Below are 21,921 nucleotides of genomic sequence, written 5' to 3'. Positions count from 1 at the left end.
AAGACACAAACATCAGCATTTTTAATTAAAAGCCATGGAATCGAGAGCATATTTGCAGTAACTGCAGTGGTTCATTCTGTGGCCGGCAGGAAATGTAGTACCGTTCGGTATTCGCTCCAAAACCCAACAGCTATCGTAGTTACGTAGTGTGGGACCTCCCGGGGAAAGTTCTCCATCCGACGAACCTTCTCAACAAATCTCGTTGGCATGCAACGTTATTTGATTTGGCACTTGGCACTCATTTGTGGATTGCACGGGTCTGCTTTTTTTCTACCTTCCACTCGAAGTTGCATTTTAGCAATGACGAGGACGACTACTACTTTCCCCGGGCTCCAGCCACGTACTACGATAGCTTTCGGGTGGCTCAATCAAAGACGACGTATTAATAACAAAAACCAAAAAAGAAAAAGAGCGAGAAATAGCACAAAAGGAGGCAGAACGCTGGGTAACGTACTTGCAGGTAAAATATGTATCAAACATGGCACCGTCTGTCGGCCGACATTGTTGATCGCCCAGCAGGCAAGCGTTACCAGCTCCGCATCGGACTGGGGCAGATAGGTCATGGTGCTGACGAGACCGTGCGAGCTGATGCGCGAGTTTAGCACCGGTGACACGTTACGCGTGTTGTTGTACGTCCAGCTGAACCGTACACCGTCCGGTGGGTCGGCCTCCACCTCACACTTGACGTGCAGCGAGTGCATGTTGAGCGAACCGACCGACGTTTGCTCCGTGCCCGGTTTGCAGCGGGGTGCAACTGTTGGAAGAAGAAGAGCAAGCAGAAAAATCTGGTTAGCATGACTGGTGGTGGTAGCTACATGAAAGCACGTAGGAAAATTGCAGCATGAAATGCACTTTATTGCTTTCAATTTTGTGTTACGTGTACAGCACTTCGGCTGCTGGTTCAGGTTCAAGAAACAAAAAAAGGGGGGGAAATGAATTGACACAGGTGCTAATTTGACATGGGACAACCATTAATGTATTTTAGGTATTTATTTTAAAACACTTTCAAATTCTAATTGTGGTTGAGTAATAGATAGGAGCTTCCTTCATATTCAGCAATTAAAGCTTCCTTTTTTTGCCTTTTTATTTCCGAATCTTCCTTATACGAAAAGTGCTTAGGACAATGGTTGACGGTGTGTGTGTGTGTGTGTGTGTGTGTGTGTGTGTGTGAGTGTGTGTGTGTGTGTGTGGGCAGGGCGTGTGGAAAAGAAGAATGACCCACGTGATAGCCGAGCTGTTTGGTGGTGCAGATACCCTCACGGTAGCCAAAGACGGGAAGATACGATGGTCACGATGGACACGTGATGGAAGGATTTTCGAACTCGTAGGGTGGATCAGATGGAGTCCAACCTGTCAGAGAACGGATACAGCCTTGGATCTAGTCTTGGAAACTGATAGGCGATATGGCTGTGTCATCCCTAAGTGCTCCACCGTTAGTAGCCAAATAAGAAGAAAAAAAGACCCCTGTTGGACCCTCTAGTTGGAAACGCTTTTTGACCATCCAACCGTGTTTTAGGACCCTTCTTGTGTATCAAATTTTGACGTAGAAAAAAAGATCGTTTTGTCAAGTCGTTATTCAGTTGTAAAACTGGAATTTCAGGGGTAGGAGTCTCCACAAGGAGAAAAATACCCCGGAAATGATGGGCATTGTTATTCGAACCTCACCTTCTATGTTCATGAGTCATCTATATGTTAGTCACTCAAAAAAGGCAGTTATAAGCGCTTGAGATAAACAGCTACAACTGTCGAGGTTTGTTTGCATCCTTGAGCGTATCGACAATTGAAGAGACTTTCAACTGAGCAACTCTACTGCAATCAAGAGAATTATTGTTGAATTACACTCTATCGAATAGCCTAAAGTTTTATATTCAAAACGGAGTATTATGTGAAAGCAAAGGATAAGAAAAAGCTGAAGATTAATTTTTGCGATCTTTGTTACGACTATGGTTGCTAAAAACCGTAAGACCACTCGGTTCATGAGCCCGTCTGAAAGTCGTTTTTTCGTGTAGATTTATTCTTGAACTTAAGACTCAAATAATTTTAATTTATTTTAATTATTGGTTGAAATTGTTTTGTCGCTGCCATCAAAATTTAATTTATTTATCTAACTAAAGAGTTATTTTTAAGTTGTGAAAAACACTTCTAGTGAACAGTGGAATTAGATCTTTGGAAGCAGCTAAAAATAAAAATGGAAACTGGATGGCTAATTATCTGCTCTACGTGCACTATTGACAAGGTTACAGTAATGTAAAATTAAAGGAGTTAGTGATGCAGCTTAACGAAGGAACATTGAACCAGAAACCATGGTTTAAAAATTTGTATACATCCGAACCCTCAGTACGTAACGCTTCCAAAAGCAAACAAATCTTGCAAAGCAATAGTTTAAAGATTTTAAAGACCCAGACATGAAATTTAAATAAACACACAACCATTTCAACACCGACCAGGGCAGACCAAAACCATATCACAGCATACCGAGCCGGTGTGTCGGCACAAAAGTACCTACACAAATATTTTAGCCCAACAGCAAAGGAGCATTCCCGGCGCTTCCCATACTTCACCCACCGAACCGAGGACCTCCGATTGCCTTCCGAAACCGAAAACACGTGCTTTCCGGGACGGTGTAGGAATTGTTTAAACTTATCGAAACAAAAACAAAACAAAATCGTCGTCATCGTCGTCGTTGTCGCTTTTATTTTCAGCCACCGTGCATTCTTCGCTCGGTTCCGTTTCCGTTCCATTTCGGTACGATTTGGTTGGTGTGTGGTGCAGGAATCCGATTCCGCGCCGTGTTTAGCTTTACAGTACAAATGGCAACATTGTATTTGGAATTTGCTTGCGAGCGACTGTGCATACACACAAACAGAAAACAATCTTCACGAGAGCAGCACTCGGAAAGAAGGGATAAAGTAGACCCTCGTTTAAGGCGACAATAGAAATGGTTTTGCAAAGGATCTTTTCTACACCAAAAAAACGCGCTCACTCCATTCATTCATTATTCACAGATTTTAATTCCATTCCGTTCGTTGACACCCCTTTGCCACACCCACGTGGTTCAGTGTTGGAGAAGTCAGTGGGCCGAAAATCTGGCAGGACGAATTTATTTCACGGCGGAGACTAATTTTAACCCAGTGACGATCCTGTGTGGAGGGGGGAAGGGGGTATTCTCGCATTGCATGCACACTCACCGACACCCCGAGAACGGAAACGTGTTTGGCCAATCTTGAGATGAACTTTGGTTTTTGGGAAGCGCAAAGGGTTTTTGGGGTCAACATATTAAGCATTTATGTAGCACTCGTGGTAAACTTGTGTGGCACAAGTAGAAGGAAAGTGTGTTTATAGACCTTATCAGAAGAAAAAAAAGCTCTTGCTAAGAGTGTTTGTGTATGTGTGGTGGAGTATAATTTTCTCGTAAAGATTTCTCTTCTTCAATACACGCTCTGTCGAAGTCAGATGTCTGACAAGCAGAAACAAAGTTAATATTTTCATGAGCAATTGAAGGCCATGTTTTGCGGGGTTTTTGGTTACATCTAGAAAACGCTTCAAGCGGCCCCACAGACATGCAAGCAGAAATAGCTCAACGTATACAAATAAAATGTGCTTTCACAGCACAACTAGAGCACGATGTTTGGCAATGTGGGACAGCTGGTACGACACGACAGCTGAATCACCAGAGTGGGAGTGGGAAACGAAAGCAACTCCAGAAGAAAAAATGGAAACAAAATCCCCAAACGGGAAATATTATTATCTCTTCTTCATCTTCGCATCCATCCGGGAAAAAGGGACGGAAGGGATGGAGAAACGCCTACGGACACAAAGCAAACTCCTTTTGTCCGATCGATGAATGTTGCCACCTTTTTGCACGGGCACAGGAAGGCACTAACGAATAAGCAACTAAGTGCTGAAGCTGCTACCACGAAACGGAGCGCTTCGAACGGAAAGACGGTCGTCCGCACGGCCCCAGCCCACACACACACAAACGGCATCGCACCGGGCGGAACTTGTCTTGATTATCGCCGGCGGGAATTTGCCTTTCCGCCATTGTTGTTTGCCCTTTTGCTTGCTCATCCCCTGTTTTATTGGCCTTCGACACACTCGATTGGGTGGTCGGGTCGGTGTTGGTGGTCGGCCATTTTTACTACCAATATAAGGGCTACGATGAGCTGTGACCATTTCGCCTGGATAGGTTACCGATAGTGGAAATAGCGGCGAATAGGCGAATAGACCGTGGGAGACCGGTGTCCCTGTTCGATGATTATCGTTTGTTATTCTTTATGTTCGGTTCCATTTTATTCAATTATCTGTATGATGTGTGCAATGTGTTTCAGGGTTTGCTTGTGGCCACCAGGCATCCATAATTCGGGAGCTGCTTTTGTGGCAATAGAATGTGTTTTAACGATTGGTCAAACATGCATGCCAACAGTGTTTGTGATTTTGATTGAAAGTAAACCGATCGCTTAACGAAACAAATTTACTTTCGATATTTTGGTATCCAAACAGCTTTATTCCTTGTTTTCTCGCTCCAGATTAAAACGCTCCAAATGCACATCACGAGAAAATATTCATTTTTCCCCCGTTTTTTTTTTTTTTTTTTTGCATAAATCAATTATGCATTTTGTTTCCCTATTGAGAGGGCTCTCCACCACATCAAGGCAGGCCAAACAAATTTACATTTAAATAGGGTTCCCAATTATAAAAACGGCGACATTTTTCACACTCACCAAAGCCAAAGAACCAACCTCAACAGACACACGCTCACAAGCCAAAAGCTATTTGCCGAAGGGAGCGAGATTGTTTTTCCACCCATCAAGGTGCACGCCAGTCTCGACCTGTTTGACCGAGGTTATCGAGAACATTTATGGGCCACGTTTTTATGGCCGTGTGTACCTTTTATCTGGTGCGCCGTCCGGTCGGCAGGGCATGATCTTGTTTCTTGTCGACAAAATGGAAGAGCACGTTAAATTTTCATGGATTTTCAATTATGGTAATGGTGGCGGTTAAGGAAGTAAAATTATGACCAACACCAATTAGGATGAGTCAGATGGTGCTGATGGGCGCGATTGAAAGGAGGCATCTGAAGTGGATAGAAGCGTATTGGAAATGATGCACCAAGATGGTCCAAGTGGGGTGTGGTTGTACTTGAATAGTAAAACGTATTACTTTAATTTGCAAGGGTCGGAATGAACCGATAAAATGTGAAGACATTTTTTTTTTTATACGTACAGAGCTTTTAACACTAGAACAACCAAAATTGATAATTTTGAATTCTCCCAATAACTTTTTAACGTCAAATAATTTTTATGATTAAATATTTCGGACATTTTGAATGCATGACATGAAGTGTTATGCATTCAAAATTCATTCTCCAAAATAATATTCGTAGCGTGTGAATTTAAAAATCAAATATTATATTGACCGACCGAATATGTCCGGAATAAGGCACAGAATAAGGAGGAAATACCTTATCATAATGTTCATATAAGTTAGTCATCACAAACGGTGTGGACAATAAGGCATTGTATCGTCATAATTAATTGTAATTAAATAATTAAAAATATAATATTGATAAAGACTTTTCCGGTGATTTACTCTGAATTAATGGTTTATCTTAGATATTCATATTCATCTCGTTGAGATTTTAAGCTTCCTTGCATATATTTTAACTGCTTTGAAGGCCTGCTACGATTGTTTGACAGTCTCTCACATTTTAAAAAAGTAGTTTTTTAACCTCTCGAATTCTTTTCTGATTCAGTACAGATAATTGTGTAACATAATTCAGTTCCATTACCAGTTCTGTTTGTAATATTATTAGAATATCAAAAAATACCAGAGAACCGTCTAGAAAACAGCTGAAAAATAGCTAAAAAATTGTCAAACATTGCTAATAATACACAAAAAGTGCAAAAACATGGGATAGCCATAACAATATTCGGACAATCGTTAGTAAACCTTAAGAAAAAATAAATCTTTCTCGAAATACCCAGTATTTAGTTACGCCATGGGCTATTCTACCTTGACCAGTCATTTTTCCTGAATGATGAAAAGAATGAGGATAGCGAGAACAGTTACCCGATACAGTGAAGCGTCTACACCCAAGTAAAGTGAGCAAAAAGTATTGTTTTACTGTTCCATACGTAACACTGATGCAAAACATTTTACTATGAACGTTCTAAAACTAAAAGGTTATGCATTTACAGCAGGACAGATTTTATCGATTTCTTGTGTTTGATGGTTTTAATCAGTGATGGAATAAAGATCAAACTATAAATTTTTCGCTAATTAAAGTCTACTAACTCATAACGAGATCTTGCTTAATCTGTATCCATCCTCAGTCATCACGATAGTGTTACACGCATCCTAATCTTGGTAGTTCCCGTATTAAACACGATTAAAATAAAGATTTCTTCTACAACAACGTAATAAAGTTGGACATCGTTTTCCTTTCCGTAACGAGACCGTATTCAACTAAAACACCCACACACACACACAAGCAAGAAATCTGTCTTTGTGCATCGGATGACGCCACAAACGAGCACAACCCATAAATCCTTCAAAAGTGTCTGCGGAATGGAAACAACTTCACCATATCGTACTACTTACACTGTATTTTGAGCGTTAGCGATGAGCTGCGCGTTTCACCTTCCGTGTTGGAGGCAGCACAAGCATACGATCCGGCACTTTCCCGTTCGAGCTGCGTCAAGTACAAGGTTTCCCCATTTTCTCCGGACATCCTCATGTTCTGTGTGCCGACCGATAAAGCGAGTGGGAGAGAGGGAGAAGAAAAATAGAAAAGTTTAGTAAGAGCTTGGTACGGATCGTGACGACGAAAAAGCTGAAAACTGTCACACAGAGATAGTAGGAACGCATGCACATAGACTACTTCCCACCAAGGGAATAACCGATGCGGTGGCCAACAAGTTCGCCCAAGTACCGTGCGTACCGTTAACGATGGCGGTGCGGTACTGGCGCGATAGTGGATTATTGCGGGAACAAGCGCATCATTAGCGCCCTTCAATTGCGTTTCGATCTCGCAACGGAAGGACCGAAACCGGCGAATCCTTCCACCATCGTCATGCCACTCGCACGACACCAGCGGGCCAATCGATCTTTTTCCCCGTGTTTCGGGGGCTAATGATAGATCTCGTTGCGATAGATGAACATTTGTTACAAATCTTTAGCTGCCATGTTTGGACGAAAATGTTACCTTGTTCGTACCGCCCTGTACCGACCGCAAAACCGGCTGGCTGGCAGGGACCACCACCACCGGAACGAACAGCACAACCGAAGGCGCACCCTTATTTGAAGGTCGTTTTCGACCCTGGGTGAGAAATGGCACCGTTCGTCGATAAGGGCACCGTACCGCGTGCGCTTGCACGCTGCTGAGTGTGTCGCTGAGAGTGTTTTCGTGTGATATTACACGGCACGGCAAAAAAGAACAGTTCGTGGGAAAATGGTACACCGTCGGTCGGGGGAACCTGCTGCCTGATGGAACAGGAATCGGAAAAGGTAAAAAATCGAGCTATAATTGAACTGTCAAGCTCGTGTGTTACACTCGTTGTGCCTGGCCTGATTTCCCACTGCACTAGCGCACTGCCTCCGGTGCGGAAGAGCTTGTTTCCCAATTCGTACATTTGGTTGGCCATTTTTTGCGCGGCTGTTGTTGCCATGCATCAATCAAAAGCTTGGCGGGAAATGGCTTCATTCGGGAAGTTGCTGTAAATTGGACGGGTGAAAATCGCTATTTCTTCACCCATTTCAAGTTTAGTGATGGTTTCCTGATTTCTGAGTAAATCGTTCGGTTTTTTTGAAGACTAAAATCAAAACAGAAAATTACCAAGATTTTTTATTGACATGAAAGTCCTCGTATGTAGTGAAGGTCTTCACAAGTAGACATGTTTTCTTCCTGAGAGAATGACTAAAAGCATCTTTAAAACCATTGGATTATGTCAATCAAGCTCTAATTTTTCGGAGCGAGAATTTTAAAGTTTTCGTTTCTTCCTCGACGCAACTTTCTGCGTGCGGACTGCTTCTTAGTGAGCCGAAACTTGACCGACCGAAACACCGGCGCACGGCAGGCAAAGCAAATTGAAAGGAACAGCCAACAAAACTTTACATCAACCGAGCTAATAACGATGCCTTTGACATTGAGCGCAAACTTCAAGACCTTCAGCACAATCGAAACCGAACGGACCTGTGCGGAGACATCGTGCCAATGTTGTTTGGCTGCTGGCCGAGAGGAAATTAATTAGTTTTATCTTGCCCTTGCCATCTCGCAATGTCGGTGCCATTTATTTGATCCTTCGCCTTGTTCTTCTACGAATCGAAATGGAAGAAGATGGCATCGAACGCATGATCGTGATGGTCGGGCTACGTAAAAGCCTTCCTGACTCGTTCCTGAGCACTGAGCAGAGCTAGGGCAAAATTTTATCCGGTGTGGCAGCATCTAGACGCTGCCACAATCGATTCGATTCCATAGCCAATAGCCACCCGGCTAAGGGATTTTCCGGGTGCGATGGTAGGAAAGGCAGGGGATTCGTTTGCAACCAGCTAGTTCAAACATCGAACTTCAGCAAGGCATCCGGGAAAATTGGTAAGCTATATTTCAGTCCAAGACACACGGGAAAGGTCATCGTCAAAATAAGGGTTCATCATCTGCGTTGGAGAACTTTCTGTTTCCCTGGTCCCGGTCTTGGGAAAAAGGTTTCGCCTCAAAAGGATTCATCAGTGAAGTTAACTTGCTCTTTCTTTCTGTAAACTGAAGCAAAGATTTTGATAGCACCCAAAAAAACCAACCCTCCCACCGTTGTGTGCCGTATCGCCGTTGAGGTCGAGGCCTTGAGGCGTGTGGATGTCAGTGAGACGATGGAAAGCTGGTAAGCAAACTTGGTGTGTTATCTTGCTACTGGAAGGAAGCGGGCCTTCCGAAGTCTGAACGTGCTTGAACATAGTGGACAGCAAATCGGGTCAATATACGCGTTAAGCCTTAAGCAGCATGTCTGTTAACGTCCATCTTTGAACCCTCTGTCCCTTGCTGGTGAATTGAGGGGGGTTGGGAGTTCAGAGTGATAATTAAATTGAGCTTCTACCAGGCACTCATTTTCAGTGGCGTTGAAAATGAAGGGACCGGGTGAATCCGAACCATCCCACTAAGCTCTAACGTATCATTCATCACATGGGCGAATTAAAACGCAACGCATCTTTTCGAATGAGATGTCACGTGAAGGTTGGAGTTCGCCAAACACGAAGGACTACATTTGCTTCGGTTATTCGTATTCGGAGACGCAAGAGAACTGTTATTTGATGAGTGTGCTTAAGAGCTTTAAAGCACACCAACCAACCGCCTGCCTCGTATCAGATTGCTTGCAGGTTCCATTCCTCGCCAGGAGTCGCAAGCACGCGAAGGAGCAAAATAAAAGATTCAATTTTCCCAACACTGCATTGCAGCATTTAGTGCACCAAGCCCGTCGGTTGGGGCGGTGAGTTCGCATTAACTGCTTGTAAGCACTGTTTATACAAATTGAATTATGACCCGTATCTCTTTAATTGGATTTGTACACCTTGCTCCCGATGTTCGTTGGTGCGTTGGTAGCGAGCCCGAAACGGGCCACTCAAACGTGCCAGCTACTGTGTCGAGTCGGAATTAAGCTATCCGAGTGCAGTGAAATAAAATGTACTGAAAACCATCGATCGAAGGATAAGGCGATTGAGTGCCCACTCGCCTACAGTGCCCACCCTGGTTTCGATTCACAAAAATCCACCACACTTGTCTCCGGACGGAAAGCTACCGAATGCCCGGTCGGTGTCCGAGTGTTGGGGTAGCGGCGATAGTAAAACTAATTATATCTGAAGGATTGAGGGAAGGTAATAAGATTAATTTGTTTGAAATAAGGGATTAATGATTTAATTACGTGCCGGAAACCCACAGCACTTTGGCACCGGGACCGGGACAGCAAACCCTCGGCGGTTGCATTAAGAGCCTCGTTCCGCAAATTTCCACCCCGGGACAGGAAGACACCGTGACACATTCGCACTGACTGAGCGGCCGGGAATCTCATCAAGAATGAAGCCTGCCTTTAGTGGTTCGCTCGAGTAATTCTAGCCCCATTTCAGTTCCGTTCCTGTGTGCGTGTGTGTGTGTATATATAGGGAACATTCGTGTTGTCACCAGAAACGACACTTCTGTGGCTTTCGCATCCCATACTGGTCGTCGTCATCATCATCGTCGGAAGCGTGGTCAGCTCTGGAGATGAACGTTCGACCTAATGAAGGTGCTTGATTTCCCAGCGAGAGCATCATATTTTCCCGTAGCTTCTTCTATCCCCCCACAGAGAGCGGAGCTAATTGAGTGCACTGTGCGGAGGGATTCCAACCTTTTTACCATGAACTTCTGACACTAACCCGGATCAGATGACGGTGACATTAGCTAGCGCTGGGCGCTCTCGACCACCAGCGCATATGTTTTTCGGTGTGTTAGCTGTAGCGAGAGAAAATGCAATAATACTTACGTTTTTGTACCAGGAAAAGGAAGTGACCGGTGGTCTCGCATCCGCTCGGCATTTGAGCGTAACGTTCTCACCCTCGGCGCGCGTTATCACCCGGCTCGGGTCCTCGTTGGACAGATGCACCGATACGACTGGCTCGTCTAGGTTGCGATTGGGACGCACAAAGAAAGAAAAAAGAAGAAGGCAACGAGTTGAAAAAACAACAACAGCAGTGAAAAGTTAATTTTAATTCGCACAATAGGGCCGTTGGGGGAAGAGGTACCACTAGCGGTGTGCGTGTGTACGTTTGTGCGAAATCGTTTTCCGCTGTCGGCTCAGACGCACCATTAAGGAAAACTATAAAATTGAATTTATCGTTCCATTGCACACGAAGCCAGTTCGTGGGATGATTAAAGGACACACACAGACGCGCGCTCACGCCTCTAACTGCCGTAAGTGTGAACTCTCGGTTCCGGGTGACGTGGTTAGCGGGAAACCTGCTCAACTCCAATTAAATGACATTACCACTGTTCGCAACTGCAGTCCAGTTTGCGTGTTCGGTTGAGTGTTCGGCGTCTAAACGAGGAAATAATTTTGCTTTGATAGTGTACCCGGCAGGATTGATGGCTTGTGTATGAGCCCGATGAGCATTACGAACGTGTCCTTGGGTAGCGAATGGATGTAAAATGTTAAAGATCGTCATGTGTGGAATAAATTTTACGGGTTGGGATTGTCAACGTAATGGTTAGAAAACATCCATTATAACGCAATTGGTGAGGATGCATACAAATTACAATTGATGTAGTTTTATGGCTCCAGATTTATGCTCGACTGTGTAACAATAAAATAACGATATTGTATTTACTATTATTCGGTTTGAGAGGCATCAAACGACGCCGGTCTTCACGCGGCAGAAACGGGATTCAAATCCCATTCGGACCGTTTTCCCGCAGTGAGGACTGGCTATTCAACTACGCGGCATCGGACGGCTGACCCGACCTAAAATGCCGTCAAGCCAAGCAGAAGATTTCTTCGGTGTTAATTGACAATTATATCAGGCTTACCAACATACAAGTAACCGAGAACCTCACTTGATAAGCTTTATTTATTTTTGTTTTATTGAGAACGCCAAGGAGTGACAAAAAAATGGCTAGGAAATGGCTTTCTAGACTGCTGATATCATGTAGTTGGTTAGTCAGTCCTCACAACGGGGGAACGGTCCGGATGCGATTTGAACCCCGTTCCTGCCGTTTGAAGACCGATATATCCTTCACAAATTTGTTTTATGATGAAAAAGCGATACTACAATCATTGCTAGGAAGCTGCGAATAATTAGGAATGTTAAGCTAAAGTTAGCGTTCAGATATTGGTTGTTTTTACGTCCAGCTCGTACCATAAAATAACTGCGTTTGTCTCGTTTTACATCAGCAAATCATATCACATGAAGTACTCGGACGATAGAGAGCCCCAAGTAAAGACTTCACGGTCCTTTCAGAGCCTAGACACCGTCTTATATAAGATCTCTAGTACTATGAAACTGCGTGGTCTTACTAACAAACAAGAAATATGTTTTATAGCGGAGCCCAACAATTATTGCTTTAAGAAAATGTTCAAGGGTCGGTATAAGATATCTGTAATTGGTCTAACCAGGGACTTATATCGAACTTGGGCTATTTGGGATTGTCCTACCAAGTTAAAACTAAAGAGATTGCGATGAACTCACAAATGCTCATTTCCTTACGTTCTCCAGAGTAGTATATTTATTTATTTATAATTAATTATGACGGTCCAGTGCCGTATTGTTCACACCGCTTGTGTTGAAAAAAAAAAAACAATTATATTGATAAGGCATTTCCTCCTTATTCTTTGCCTTATCCCGGGCATACTCGGTTGTGGATGGTTGTGGTGATGGTGATGATGATGATGATGATGATGATGATGATGATGATGATGATGATGATGATCTAGTGGTGGATGTTGTGAATTTTGATGGTCCGGGACTATCGCTGTGACTATTGTGATGATGGTGGTTGGTTTCATCCGAATTCCGGCTATAGTGGTGATGTGGCTGTTCTATTGTTGACATTTGATGTTTGGTCTCGACTGTAACAAACAAATAAACATTGTTAAGACAGCACGAACATTTATTTGTCTTCGTACAGTGCTCTCCAGTGCATTCCAGCAATGACAATCCAAGCTCAATCTAGTCAACGTCCAATCAAAGGATGATCGACAAGCTCTATCCCGCAGCAGCGAAAGCGACTTCACTACTCCCGAGACTGAACCCGCCGAACACCCCGAACCCGACGCCAACATTGTCAAACTCAATGTGCCAAAACTGGACTGGAGTGGAGAACACTGCACTTTCAACAACGCCTGCCTCCCTTTTACGGCAGTGTTGGAATCACCCTCGAGTGCTATTGCCCAGTCATCGGATCACCCGTGGCACTACAAAAAATACACTTAAAACATAGACAACACAACATTTAACAAAAAAGGAATTGGGGAACACGAATAAGGATTGGAAGGATACTTGGGATGTGGAATCATAGGACAAGACCGTTGTCTCTGTCCAGAGTAGTATATCTACCGTAGTATTTTGGTAAGGATTAAGAATATTGAAAGATCATCTGGTTACTGCCATTAGACTGCTAGCAATCCCTGAAAGAAGCTTTTCAAGGTTCTATTGTAAAAACACTGTAAATTCAATCAATCGCTATGAAAATATTATATTGTAGTTCTTGCGATGCTCAGAGGAAAGAAAGCAAGGAAGGTTTATTTGGATAAACTAAACCTGTAGTAATAAGTATTAAAAAGCTTATAATTATCAATATTTTTCTTGAAAAAAAAAAATGTTGTTACGGTGCTTTTTGAATATTTCCACAAACGCAAGGTTAAATTCTGAGTCCTCATAAACATGGTTATGTTATGGCTTTCAAAACTCACAAAACCGTTTGTTAATAGCTACAAATTAACTTTTTTTCTACGACTTTTGTTTAGTTACTTTTTTTCAGCTTTACTAATCACATGCATGTTACGCCCCTTAATTATTTTCCGTTTATTAATTGAGTTTTGAATTAAACATAATTTTAATTGAAACCTAAACCGTCAAATCATACATAAAGAAAGCATTTTTCATAAATTAATTTGTGCAACGTTTTCATTTTCATTATTCTATCCTTAATTAAAATTTATCATGTAATGAGCACTTTTACTTGCCGGTGAAACCCCATCAGCTAGCCGACAATGCGGGACAATACGCACGTTACCAACCATCAATCTTTCCGCCTGTTTGGCGATGATTCCATGCCATGCTCAGGCCACACCGATCCACCATCCTATCCGTCCTGCGGCTAAAGCATTAGGCTAAACACCCAAGAGAAACCGCCTGGGAGTGCTCCGTAGGGGAAAATTACTTACACCGACCGACCGGAATCCCGGGGGTCGGGTGGAGAGATGCAAAATTTACCGAAAATAATTAACTATTCCTGGCGCGCATTTTGGTAGAGCAGTTTATGGGCGAATGAATACATTCACCGAAAATAGAAAACTATGTCGTGTAAAATATTGATATGCCGGTCCATCACCACGGAACTATCAGGACCACGATGATGGTTTGGACTTTCAGCCGTGTGGACGGGCTGTGATGCAACACGGGTGGCCGGAGGGCGGTGCAATATAACACAGCTGGAGATCGTGTTATTGCCGATAATGATGATAAGCATGTTGTGCGTACCCGCGGAGCAAACCACGGGTAAATGAAACTGCAGTCCATTCCGGTGGAGCACGTAATGGGAATCGACTAAAATATAGTGCATGGCAATGTTCATTTTCACGAGTGAGTTTGGTCTGACTGTGTTGGGGTGGCGGGTGAGCACAAATAAATTGCATTAATTCCAGTTTAGGCTTAAATGCTTTTAATTACGGAAAATTCAATAAAATTGAATAGTAATTATTTTATTAAAGTAGAGCTCGATAGCAAGCGAGGGAGTGTGTGTGTGTGTGTGTGTGTGTGTGTGTGTGTGTGTGTGTGTGTGTGTGTGTGTGTGTGTGTGTGTGTGTGTGTGTGTGTGTGTCTAGTCGAGCAATTCTCTTCGAGCATATTATGCTCGAGCCGATTTTCGCATGACATGATTAAAGCTCATCACAGTCGATTGGAGTCTACCGGGCAGCCAAAGAGCAGACTAGCGCACACACCGTTCATAAATCAATGTACAACCGCAGAAGGTCACAGCAAAAACCATTAGCTTTGCAGTTGTTCAGTCAGCAGTGCTGCAGCGTGCCCGAATGACGGCGAAGGGTTACCATGGCTAAGAAGCGGTAGCTACCGTAGCCATTATTCCTTTTTCCGGTCGCTCTTCGTCGTCTCCCCAAAAAGCTAGAGCGGACGTGTGTGTGTGTGTGCAGCAATTTCTTCGGTTTGCTGAGTTGCAATAATGGTTGGTCGTAAGTTATCCTGCACCCGAGAAGCCGGTGGACGGAGAGATGGACGGTAAAAGTGTTCCCGGGTGTAGGGGGAAGTCTTTCATCTTCGCTCGTACCGACCGTTCGACGGACAGGATCGTCATACCCGGTGACTGGCCAGCGTGCCAGGACCGGAATCGTTGCGCTTTTACCCCGCTTTTGGCCGGAGCAGTGATAAATCGTAACGTGCACTATTTTTCATCCGCACTGAGCCGCACTGGCTACACACTGTCGCATGTGCAGCTCGGGATTGCTGGGTGTGGTGGCAAATGGATGCGCCTCTTTTCCCGCTAGCAAGCCTTATGTTGTTTTGAATGATTACTTATAGCGCGGAGACAGAATATGCCCGAGAAGTTGTATCATTTTTGGAACACAGTCGTTCCATTTTCCGTGATAACAGTCGAGGCGCAAAACGCACCACTTCGTTCCGAAGATCGATGATCTAACGATGGCAGCGGGAGGCACCGTTAGCACACATCACATAAATAACGGTGTCCGCGACATTGCGGTATTTACGGAAGTCGTTAAAGATTTCATCACCTCGGCGTGCTAAAAGGCTTCACACGGCGTCGCGCATCGTCTTGCCTGATGGCGGTAAATTATACCGATACGCTAGACGGCCACGATACGGCTGACGCGAGCGCGAGGCTTGGTGAGCTTTACTTACATGCAACACTTATGATGCGCTTATCCTCGATGGCACCACCGGAAAACCACGCATTCGAAGCGCGGCAGGCCAGCTCCGCACCATCGTTTTCCGCCGTCACGCGCAACGTCAGTATGCTGGAGGTCAAATTCGAATCCTGTCGCAGAAAATGGAAAACATGGATCTTTAAACATTGCGCCACCGCAACCGGTCGGATCTCGCCGGATGATGATGCCATCAGCGCGCTGCTGCCACTTACATTGGTGTCGGTGTGCACCGTAATGTCGGCACTGCGCAGTGGTTCACCGTCGAGCAGCCATACGATTTTCGCCGCCGGAAAGGAACCCCACGCTTCGCATCTAATTGGAACCGGGCGACCCGCTGTCAGCAGCTCGTTCGGCGAGATGATTTTCACTCTCAGTGGTTTTACTGCAGAAACAAAACAAACGGTTCGAAACGGAATGGTTCATTTGCTTATCGATTCGCCCCGGCGCTGCCCTCGGTGCCCCAGCTTCCCTTAGCAACGCGGCGATCACTTCCGATCAGCGGCGAGCCGTTTCACCCCAGGAAGACGTTGGACGAATCTTTCGCGGTCGCGGAAGAGTTTCGTGTACTTACGGTGTACTTGTATAGCGACTTCCTTCGAAACGGCCGGCACCAGCTTCGAGCCGGCCGCACGGCATTGCAGCTTCGAGCCGAAAAAGTCCCTCGTGACGGTGCTGATGAATAGTTGATTAACCATGGCCGAGGTGCCTTCGACGGCGGATGGATGGCTGGTGCTGGAAATTTCTACTCCATCGCGCCACCACGTAACGCGGGGCGGTGGCCGGCCTGAAACAGGGAGAAAAACAAAATAGAACATTATTTATTTAAATTGTTTGATTCTATGTTCATCGCGCGTCGGGTTTGGTTGGTTGCTCCGCTGCGAAAGGTTCTACGCGTTCGTGTTTGCGTGCTTTGCGAAAACGATGCTTATCAAAATTAGGCAAGCATCAGGGTAATGTTTTATTTATTGTTTGGGATACACCGTTGTACAGTGGTACGGTAAATTTTGCAGCTAATTTTAAAACACTCAGCGCTGCTGTCACTACACGAAGAAGGATTTTCAAGCCGTAAAATTTTCATTTACTTTTTTGCGCTTCCTTTTCCCTCTCGTTGCAAACCGAACGGAACCGAAAGCGTTGGTTACAACTTCGACGAAAGCTTTAAAGCTTTGCACATTTACCGAGCGCACGGTACTCTACATCGTCAGCTTCGTTTCGTTTGATTTAGTTTCTTTTCTCTTTATTTCATTTCTATTCCATTCTCAAACACGCGCTCCTACACAATCCTCCCGAAAGGAATACTACGGAAGTAACGTGGCACGTGGCCCATTTTGGGCCGCTTTTCGACCATGAATATAAAGTGCTGCTTCTTCCCATCCCCGTGCACAGCGACACAATCCATTCTCCGGAGCGTTTCGTCATACACATGTCTTCTCGGCTCAGCGTGTGTACTCCGGGAACAACGGCCAAATGTACTTCCTCCTTCATTCCGTTTGTTTGCATCAACGCAAATCGTTGTTCGCCCGCTTCATGCTTCATCTAAATAAATAATAAGCCTATTTGCAGGGGATGAGAGCGGTGGCCCGTGGGGGGGTAATAAAAACGCTCCAATGATGAGAAAAACTTAGAGAAAATAAGTTCGTACAGTTCCAGTTTATCAGCTACCCTCGACTTCTCCTGGGCCAGCCTTGAAATGGAACTTCCCTTTTGCAAAGGAGAGATAGAAAAGTACAACGTTTTGCATACGCGTGCCCTTGATTTTCATTTCCTCGAACTGCGAAACATGTGTGCGCCAGTTACGCCCTGGCCCGTTGTTTTGCACACGAATCAGAAGCCTGCAAGTCGGTGAACAATTTAGTCGAATTTACTGACAGTGGCGGGCATGACGCTGGTGACGACAGTAGGCGAGTGTGACTTTTATGTTGCACCCTTGCTACATTTGGTAACCATTTTACAGTATCAACACTCTCCGTTTTGTGTCAGAGCGGCAGCAGCGGGTTGAGAGTTTGGAATGGTCTATCAAATGTTTGAAGCTAAATGGAAAACTGGAAAGTGGTTACGTGAAGGAGCAACTTTTCATGAAGCTGTTTTCGGTGTGATGTGGTGGCAACGTGCACAGTGTAATTCGTTTCATTTGCAGCGTTTTTTTGGGAAGCGTATTTAGGGCGCTTGTATTTATGAGCCAGTCAACGAACTGTATGGAGCATTGTGCAGTCAGTAAATTGGTCTGCTTTGGCCGGAAGGAATCACTTTTTCCCACGTACCACTGATACCTTTGAATTTGAATTTGAAAAGCGTTTATGATGAAAACGGCAGTTTAGAATTCAATTATTTGCATCACAAAAAGCGTCTTATTCGAAAGGATAACTGACCAATGTTTGAAAAGTTCGATGTTCGTTAAAATACGAAGAGGTGCGTTATAGTTGCATACTTTTGGGCGTATACCTTCAGTGTAATTATTATTGGCAGGTTCCTGTTTTACCAGGGGCAGAAATAACTTACAGGCTGCATTTATTAAACATTTTAATCCTTTTTCAATTATGTCAGAGAAAGAGACATGCCCTCAGCATTTTTTGAAATTTAGAACTAAAATATTTTGCTATCAAATATGTTCAATATTTTGTCAATAAAATAAAACTAAACAAGCTTCCATGTACTATTCCCAGCTGTAAGAATTTGATTGAATTGTTTATACGAATACCAGACCCCTCAACCGAGAGCTTCAATCCAATAGCTTCTTGATCGATTGACATCATCCCAGTTTGTACATATGGCCTTTTCATACAGGTTGAAAAAAAAAAACTCTCCCTCCCTATCGAGCTTGAATAGGATCGTATATTCAACGCCGTGCACGGAAGGATTTGCCACACCAATCTATGCCCTAAATTCGAATGCAAACAGTTTACATTCGACACCCAGGATCGAAGGCTCCAGCTTTGCCGCTTGTGAGTGTCTGTGTGTGTCCACCATTGCCATCGCGAGAGTAGGGTTATATTTGGTGACTTTTTACGAGCTTGCAGGCATTACCGAGGTTCCACCGTTTTCTGTTATCAACATCATCACCATCATCGCTAGAAGCGGAGCCAAGGTATCTTCAGCGTCCCTGAGCGTGCTGTTCGGGCAAACGAGCAGCAGCAAACGCCGTTGTAAAAATTTATTTATTTTTATTTTATTTCGCTTTTCCTTTCACTCTGCACTGTGGGTAACACGAACCATGTCGTGTGTATGTGCGCCACTGAGCTGCTCCGCCACCGCTGGTGAAGCAATTTTACGGGCAGGAAATTCTCATCGGTATTGGCGTACGGTGTACGTTACCTGCTGACATAAAATGGTGGAAAAATCAAACTGAAAAATCCTACGAAAAAAGGTAAACCGTAAACGCCAAGTACCAATCGCCCAGGCCCAACTATCTGGTCTGGCCGGAATGGGTAGTGGTGCTCTATTGTTGACAAGCTTTGCTTGCTCATCGACTAACAGTTCAAGCTCGGTTAAAGGATTTCTTCGTTGTGCAAACCAATGGTGCCTCCATCTTCGGCGCTCCACGAACGTACAGCGTGCGATCAAGTGGGACTCGGATTTCGCGCGATGTGTACTCAGGACATCTGACTCCCGCTTCTAGCCGGATTTTGAGGATTTTGTTCGACAAACGGATTGCCGCCGTGCAGGAGCGAGAGTGACCTTCATCAAGTCCTTTGGGGCACAGTTGATAACGTTGCAACTAAAATTGCCGTTTTTTTCAAGGCGGATAGTGCTCTCTCTTCGTGTTACGTTACGGAGAGTGTTGAAAAAATAAGTTGATCGACAAAAAGACACAAAATGCAGCCAATTTAAGAGATATTGGCAAAACAGTTGCATTGCAGAGAATGCAATGATATGGATTTGAGCATTTTATGCATCTTACGAAGTGCTTCGTTTTATATGGAAAATGGGATGTAGAATGGAACAGGTAGAATTATTGAGAAACGTCAAGAAATCGGATTCCGTCCTGGAATTTTTTGGACTTTGAGATAATTCTACGGAAAAGCAGTTTTATCAAATGAATACCCAATTCCTGGAAATTGAGAATGGCTTAGGGATTTATTTTCTACTTACCTCCAGAGACTTGACATGATAGGAATAGCTCATGACCCTCCCGGAACGGTCCAGCAACGGTTGATATTTCCTTACCCTGGGCGTCAAATATTCTTGGTTCTTCGGGTGGTACTGTGAAGCAAATAGATCAAGCAGAGAACGAAATTTACAATTTCTTTTAGTAAGAAGCTTATTAACAAAAAAAAACTCCAGTAACCCAAGCTAAAACGCTCAGCAGGGTGCTGCTCGCACGAATTAACTTACCAGCCAGCGTCAAATTGACTCGGTAGTTGCGCGTGGGCGAGTTGAAATAGTCCACCCGACACCGGTACACGCCACCGTCGGATGTTTTGATGTTGCGTATCTGCAGGCGGGCCTCCTTCGGTGTGGCCCCGACCGAGAAGAACAACCGCTGGCCTAGATCATTCGCGATGGTGGAGTGCTGGGCGGCGGATATCGGCACACCGCTGCGCGAGTCCAAACTGTACAGCGGAATTCCGGTGGAATCCTTAAACCACAGCACTAGCTTGACGCCATCCTGTGACGATGGTGCCGTAATGTCGCACGGTAGCTCCGCATCGTGATCGATCGCTGCCCAAACGATGCGTGCTGGAACTGTGGATTTTAGAGAGGCAGAGGAGTAGAGGAGTTTTATGACGTTGAAGAGAAAAAAATATTGGTTACATGCACACAAAAAAATTACATGCAAGAAGGAAAAACAGCTTAGAAAGTGAACATCGAAATGAACGTTAAACACTACTTGGATTAATAATTTCTAATGAACATCATAACATGATTTGTGGAAAGAATTTTTAATCGATTCTGTGATATTCCCAAGAGGTCCTTACAGATTTCCTTGACTTAGTTTACCTGTAGCTTGATAGTCAGTCTTAAAAGCAGATGGTTCAGACGAGATTCAACACCCGATCCTAGCGCTCAAGACCGGCTCTGTTACATATCCGGCCACCAGACCGTTCTCAATTTAGTATTTAGTCTCCCTTACATGAAGCTACTTCCCAATAAAAGCTTCTTACTCCATCTCCAAGCCTATTATCATGCTTCAGATGCTCTCGGTTGGCTGTCTTCCAACAACAGCAATTTAAAAATGTGTGACTATGCGCACATAAATTCCACGAAACAGAACCTGTCTTTCGACTAAATTCCTCAAATTACTAGCCCGGAGCGCCATATTACACATCCTTTCTGGCGTATTAAATTAAGGCATCCTCCGTTCACCACTTATGCTGCCACTCTTGATGCTGCTGCTCTTGCCACTGCGCTGATGTATATTGCATTTAAATGCTAATAAATATTACACACAGAATTATCGAGCGCTATCGGCGAGCTTGGAGAGCAACCCAGCCATTTGAACTTAGTACAGCTAATCCTTGCAATCGTATCTCTCAGAGCGTTAATTATTAATCGCATGCCTGTCAGCCGCCCGGTTCTGGCTAACCGATGACTTGCCTGCATACCATTCCGTCTGTCCAATGTAATTGTTGGGTCTTGATAATCCGAAGCGAATGCATTAGCCGGCCTCACACACACACGCACGGACAGGACGTTGGCTCATTCCACCATTACTTCTTCATGCGTCTCGTTCGTTCACACCGAAGCCAATGCAATTTTCTGCTGTCGTATCTTACCGAAGAAAACCACTAAATAATGCAAATAATTGCAAACGCAGTTACTACATGTATGTGTGTGTGTGATGGCTTTCCACCCTACCTGGTAGCGAGTTTTGCACAGCTTAGTGGGCACCACATTATCCTATCAAAACTAAACCACTTTCTCTCGTGTCTCTTGCCGTTGGACGGTGGAAAACGGTGCTGTCTTGGCGAGGACGCCAACATTCCGATGGCGTGTCGATATGCCCACGCGCGCTTACACTTGCGTAGCCAGCTGTACGTTTGTGTGTTTGTGCTTATTCTGTGGTTCTGGTAAGTCCGGTTCATTAATTTTTAATCTCCCTCGTACACCTGGTTTTTCGGTTGTAGCGCTTTAGTTGGCGTATGTTCTTATGTTATTTTCTCTCTCCCTTTTTTTCTGCTCCAGCAAGTTTGTGTCTTGTTTCCACTTATCCAACCCGTCAGCAAGGGGTGGAGTAGTGACGGCAATCGGGGCGACCACCGCTCGAGTGAAAGTACTTTGCTCATTATCCCGAAAGACTCGTAAAAAATAAATCCCGGCCCAGCATCATCGGCCGGTCGTACTT

At 44.4% G+C, this 21,921-nt stretch overlaps 2 protein-coding genes across 4 annotated transcripts in view; both read right to left on the bottom strand.

Moving 5' to 3' along the window:
- LOC126557911 (protein fork head) overlaps window positions 1-21,921 on the bottom strand; it is a 251,822-nt gene that overhangs the window by 120,339 nt on the left and 109,562 nt on the right. The window lies entirely within an intron of this gene.
- The window catches only part of LOC126556960 (hemicentin-1), a 72,301-nt gene that overhangs the window by 12,147 nt on the left and 38,233 nt on the right, over window positions 1-21,921 (bottom strand). For both annotated transcript variants that reach the window (XM_050212540.1, XM_050212541.1), the window contains exons 3-10: window positions 19,971-20,321; window positions 19,728-19,838; window positions 16,210-16,422; window positions 15,851-16,020; window positions 15,613-15,748; window positions 10,506-10,642; window positions 6,601-6,739; window positions 455-754 (exon numbers count right to left, since the gene is read on the bottom strand). In XM_050212540.1, the coding sequence (XP_050068497.1) occupies window positions 455-754; window positions 6,601-6,739; window positions 10,506-10,642; window positions 15,613-15,748; window positions 15,851-16,020; window positions 16,210-16,422; window positions 19,728-19,838; window positions 19,971-20,321 (1,557 nt within the window). The remainder of the gene's footprint in view (window positions 1-454; window positions 755-6,600; window positions 6,740-10,505; window positions 10,643-15,612; window positions 15,749-15,850; window positions 16,021-16,209; window positions 16,423-19,727; window positions 19,839-19,970; window positions 20,322-21,921) is intronic.

The sequence above is a fragment of the Anopheles maculipalpis genome, chromosome 2RL, assembly GCF_943734695.1.
Source record: "Anopheles maculipalpis chromosome 2RL, idAnoMacuDA_375_x, whole genome shotgun sequence".
Taxonomy (NCBI): domain Eukaryota; kingdom Metazoa; phylum Arthropoda; class Insecta; order Diptera; family Culicidae; genus Anopheles; species Anopheles maculipalpis.
The sequence above is the reverse complement of the archived record's forward strand: the minus strand, read 5'-3'. Positions and strand labels throughout refer to the sequence as shown.